Source organism: Anneissia japonica, unplaced genomic scaffold (assembly GCF_011630105.1).
Source record: "Anneissia japonica isolate Jap-2015-1 unplaced genomic scaffold, ASM1163010v1 scaffold287743_len2803612_cov181, whole genome shotgun sequence".
NCBI classification, from domain to species: domain Eukaryota; kingdom Metazoa; phylum Echinodermata; class Crinoidea; order Comatulida; family Comatulidae; genus Anneissia; species Anneissia japonica.
In genome coordinates, this window is record NW_022733259.1 from 673,622 (window position 1) to 679,618 (window position 5,997).

The window sequence follows — 5,997 nt, forward strand, 5'->3', positions numbered from 1 at the left end:
GACTTGAAGTGTATTACTCAAGTACATGGGGAACAGTTTGTGATGATGGTTGGACCGATGCTAACACCGATGTTGCGTGCAGACAACTGGGGTTTGCAGGAAGCTCAGCGTATTATGGTTCGGCCCACTTTGGCCAAGGATCCGGAAACATATGGCTGGATAACGTAGGATGTACTGGAAGTGAAAACACTATATCAGAATGTAGTCATAATGGTTGGGGTGTTCACAATTGTAATCACGGCGAGGACATTGGTATAGTGTGCTATGGTAAGTAAATCGACGGTCAAACAGTGGCATATCTAGGAGTCTTGAAATTCGGAAAGGGTTGGGGCTGGTGGGGGCGCGAAGCTGAAATAGAAAAGCTACGACTCGATGATTAGGTGAGGGGAGATAGCTCGCAAAATAAGGTGATTTTTAACTAATTGTCCGGCTATAGTTTTGTTTGTTTGTTTGTTTTTTGTTTAAAATATTTTTAATGGGGGAGGTGACTGGGGTTCAAACGCGCACCACCCCACACCCTAAATATGCCACTGCAGTCAAAGTTAAAATGTTTCAGTCTTTGTTATTAGAATTTAAACAAGAACGCCGCAACATCTCTCATACGACTAATTTATCTTTCTAATTAAATAATATTGTAATGTACAATATTTTGTAATCAAATGTCTATAAACATTACATTGTTTGTTTATTCTTTATTATAAAAGTTTACATCAACAACATTTTAACCTTTTTTAATCAAATATTTCGGTATATAATTACCGTAAATGCTCGAATAAGATCCGCTCTTTAATAAGTGCCGCACCAATCCTGATTTTTAGCTAAGCGCCGCTCCCGAATAAGCGCCGCGTTTGTATTTCCAAACTTGATAAAATAACGTATTCTTGAGGATAAACTTTTCAGTGCATTTGTGTATATGACACATAAACATAAAAATAATAACCTAGCGTACATGTACAGGAATTAGTTTACGATTGGTGTAACAATAGCCAATTGTTATTTATATAGCGGTCACGATCAAAATAATTATAAGGCATACTATGCAGTACTGTACATTTGAAATGTGGAAATATAAAATACATAAACCAGTGTATTATAATTAGCTTTGACCTTACTCTAGGAGCTGAGTTAAGACACGTGTGCACTTTCACGTGCACTCAAACTCTTTTCAAAAATAGGTGTATATAGGTGCATGATTGAAAAAAAGTTTGGTCACGCGATCTAATACCGGCGAATTTTAAGAGGGGCGACTTTCCGTATAAATAATGGTCATGTCATGTACCATTAGAAAGGTATTTATACACTGATTATTCTCACTCCATTACACGTACTTTACGGTACCTAAAAATTCATAGTTACGGAGTTATTTGGTCAAATGTCAAAACTTGACAATTTTACAATAAATATGTAGCAGAAAATGTACAGTTTTTAATATTTTTTGTATGTTAGCAACGACTATTTTGCCAAAAATAACACTCACATCTTCGTGGTTTACATAAAGAAAACTACTGTAGAGCGTCGCTCCATTAGGAGCAAGGCAATAGGAAGTGGTCCGGCTGGTCCAGTTTTGGCCGCACCAATATCTTACCTATCAATACCGTTTGTATACCAAAATTGTCCTTTTGTCGGAACATTTTTTAACAAAATTACAGTATGGCTTGACTCAGTTAAAGTCCAAAATTAAGGTTCGGTGTTTTGAATCCTCCATGTCTACAATATGTAAGTACATAGGCCTACACCCAAAACCACACGGAATGAATCTTTTAAAAGGATTTATGAAATTCACTACAAAGCAAGAATTTTAAAACATTTGCAACTTTTTCAAACAGCCCTTTCAAAAGAATAATTTTTCATGGCATTGAATAAAGATAATGTACTTTATAGTACACCGTGCAATCAAAGCACTACATTTCATTGCATACATTTTTAAAACACAATTTCCACTCCAATTAGGAACCACTTTAGGACCTGGAACTTAGGATGGTCTCGGAGTTCGGTCTCCAATTAGAGGATAAGATTTGTATTAAAAGATTGTTGATTTTTTCTTTGTTTCTGATTATAATTGCTCTACAATGTCACATTACACTGTATTCACCAGTGGCGTATCTAGGGGTGCGCGGGCGGACGTCTCTCCATTGTATTTAAAATTAGAAGAAATTGGTTTTATTAAAAATACAAAAACGGTCATGCAGTAACTTCATACATTAAAGAGCTTTCGTTATCTCGTTCAAAAATCAATTCACTGAGAAAATTTCTCTTTCTCGACCAAAACAACCTAAACAACCACGCACTTTGAATGCGGTCTTCACCCTGGACCCAGGGAGCCCTGGTGGCAATCGTCCCCCAACCAACTGGTGTATAGCCACGCAATTAAAATCTCTCAGGTTGGTAACTATGGCTTTATGAAAAGTACTCTTCTGTTAATGGACTCCAAAAGGGTAGTGTAAAACACGAGGGGTAGAAAGAGCGTCGAATGAAAGGTCAACTACCGCAGTTTAAGTCTTCTTGACTCAAAACAGCCACCCCCAGTAGAAAAAGTGGAGGGGACAATGGCCCCAGTCAACACACCCCGCCACCCCCCCCCAGCTTTTGAACCTAGTTCGTATTCTTAACTACATCTTTTTATTTTTGTTTTTTACAACTTAGAACAACAACAAAGCAAATAAACCTTATACACAATCTAGATTTAGTTTATTTTTCTAATTAAATAATATTGTAATGTACAATATTTTGTAAATGAAATGTCTATAATTTTTAATCAAATATTTCAGTATATAATGTAAATGCTCGAATAAGTGCCGCTCTCTAATAATTGCCGCACCAAACCTGATTTCTTTTTAGCTAAGCGCCGCTCTCGAATAAGCGCCGCGGCGCTTAATCGAGTTAATCGAGAGCATATTACGCTGTGTGTAATAAAGCACCTTGAGAAAAGGGTTTAACTACAATGTAGGCCTATATAGTGTTAAAATAAATAAATAACACAATGAAGAAAAGCATCTTTTTATAAACGTTTATTTACGATTAAGTAGGACCTCTGATAGGCCTACTGAACTACGGGAACACGTGAGAACATAAAAATGGGAATGGAAAGCGCAAGCCAAAAAATTGTTAAAAGCGCCGCACTGGAGCCTCAAAAAAATGTTATAAGCGCCGCGCCGCGGCGCGTATTCGAGCATTACGGTAATAGTGTTATCATTTATTAAACAAAACAAAAAAATACAAGTTTTCGGATTATTTATTTTATTTACCGAAACTAATCACTGACGACTTTATTTTTTCAATTTTAATTACGTTAACATTCCTTTGATGAAATTTAGGAAATTCAGTGGCGACGCGGCTAGTTAATGGAGCAACTAATAAAGAAGGAAGACTTGAAGTGTATTACTCAAGTACATGGGGAACAGTTTGTGATGATGGTTGGACCGCTGCTAACTCCGATGTTGCGTGCAGACAACTGGGGTTTGTAGGAAGCTCAGCGTCTTATGGTTCGGCCCACTTTGGCCAAGGATCCGGAAACATATGGCTGGATAACGTAGGATGTACTGGAAGTGAAAACACTATATCAGAATGTAGTCATAATGGTTGGGGTGTTCACAATTGTAATCACGGCGAGGACATTGGTATAGTGCTGTCTCTTATACACATCTAGATGTGTATAAGAGACAGGCATATTTACTAGTCCATTTATGTTAAGCCCATCTGGTTTTTATTACATACCCTTCTAGCAGATAATGTAAATATAACAAATTAATTAATGAAAAATACTGTACAATAATGATAAAATATTCTTAACTTGTATAATAACAATACTATATAAATAATAATAATAATCCTTTTGTTTACAATATTTGAATAATAGATAATTAATTTATAATAATCCCATAATATAACAATATCATAATTTTTAACATAACAAAAGCATCATACTTTGCAAGAATTTGCACGCGTAAATCGCGGAGAACGCTATCTTGTGTTTATAAGATCTTTGCTCTATGGTAATAAAACACATACAAGCGTTAGTTGGCGTCCTACACTAGCTGCGTAGAGCGTATCGTTTTTTTTACGCTCTCAATGAGCGTTGTTGGCTCTCTTGTTCTATTTATACCCTTTGGTAATAGTGTTATCATTTATTAAACAAAACAAAAAAATACAAGTTTTCGGATTATTTATTTTATTTACCGAAACTAACCACTGACGACTTTATTTTTTCAATTTTAATTACGTTAACATTCCTTTGATGAAATTTAGGAAATTCAGTGACGATGCGGCTAGTTAATGGAGCAACTAATAGAGAAGGAAGACTTGAAGTGTATTACTCAAGTACATGGGGAACAGTTTGTGATGATGGTTGGACCGATGCTAACACCGATGTTGCGTGCAGACAACTGGGGTTTGCAGGAAGCTCAGCGTATTATGGTAACGCCCACTTTGGCCAAGGATCCGGAAACATATGGCTGGATAACGTAGGATGTACTGGAAGTGAAAACACTATATCAGAATGTAGTCATAATGGTTGGGGTGCTCACAATTGTGATCACGGCGAGGACATTGGTATAGTGTGCTATGGTAAGTAAATCGACGGTCAAACAGTGGCATATCTAGGAGTCTTGAAATTCGGAAAGGGTCGGGGCTGGTGGGGGCGCGAAGCTGAAATAGAAAAGCTACGACTCGATGATTAGGTGAGGGGAGGTAGCTCGCAAAATAAGGTGATTTTTAACTAATTGTCCGGCTATAGTTTTGTTTGTTTGTTTGTTTGTTTTTTGTTTAAAACATTTTTAATGGGGGAGGTGACTGGGGTTCAAACGCGCACTATTCCACACCCTAAATGCCACTGCAGTCAAAGTTAAAATGCTTCAGTCTTTGTTATTAGAATGTAAACAAGAAATATTTCCTATCAAAAAACGCCGCAACATCTCTCATACGACTAGTTTGTATTTCCATACTTAATAAAATAACGCATTTTCTTGAGGGTGAGCTTTTTCAGTGCATTTGTGTTATGTTATGACACATAAATATAAAAATATTGCGAATGTGAAGTGGGGGCTCGATGATTAGTTGAGGGGCGCTATTTCGCAAAATTTTAGGTGATTAAATATGATTGGTTTTTTTTGGGGGGGGGGGGGCGGGGTGCGAGTAATTTTTTAAGGGGGCTCCCCCACCCTGTAGATACGCCACTGCACTTTGGAAAATTTGAACTAGGTTTTGAAAAATTAGAACTGCATTTTGGAAAACTAGATCTACATTTTGAGAAATTTATGCCTACATTTATGCCTAAGTTAGACATTGCATTTTGCAATTACATTTTGATTTTAACATGGACTTTTGCTGCGTATGGCACCCCATAAATTAAAGACTCACTCTATTAGAGACCAAATACCATGCATGCGCTTGTGAATAGGGAACTAGGTTTTGGCGCTATACAAGTATTCGATCGGATCGGATGGGTTTGGTGAACCCAAATCAATTTTTTCCTCCAATTAGGCATAGGACCATCTATAAAATGAATAACCACGGACAGGAACTTGCACATCCCTAAACATCATAAAAACTCATTTCAATGTCTAGCATCATTAACGAGGATTGCTCGACCGTATGCAATTTTTTGTTTTCGCAGGTGACTTACTAATGAAACACAGGTCCACACAATAAATTATCAGGCTCTACTAAGCCTAGAATTCTTCCACAATTTTCTCCTTTAAAATAACGATTACTTTTAGGATATTAAAATATAAACAGTGATTTAGCTAAGATGTGTACAGGGTGGCGGAGTGGGGGGGGGGCAGGTTTCCGTTGAGAGAAAAACGTTAAGAACCATTTTCTAATATTGTTTAGCGAACAACCTTTAAAGATCGTCAGAAAAGGTCGGAAAAAATTAATTTTTTTTCTTATTTAGCTTAAATATTTTTCCGAACGCATCTAGGCGAATGAGAAAAACTATTAAAAACAATTAAAACCAAAGAAAAGATTACCATTAAATAAAATAGGTCGGGTCTTCATTGA

At 36.7% G+C, this 5,997-nt stretch overlaps 1 protein-coding gene across 1 annotated transcript in view; it reads left to right on the plus strand.

The window, feature by feature from the left end:
* Window positions 1-4,571, plus strand: part of LOC117116002 (neurotrypsin-like) — an 8,812-nt gene extending 4,241 nt beyond the window's left edge. Inside the window, exons 2-4 of the mRNA XM_033259931.1 lie at window positions 10-267; window positions 3,315-3,617; window positions 4,246-4,571. Coding sequence (XP_033115822.1) covers window positions 10-267; window positions 3,315-3,617; window positions 4,246-4,571 — 887 coding nt within the window. The remainder of the gene's footprint in view (window positions 1-9; window positions 268-3,314; window positions 3,618-4,245) is intronic.
* The last annotated feature ends 1,426 nt before the right edge of the window (window positions 4,572-5,997 follow it).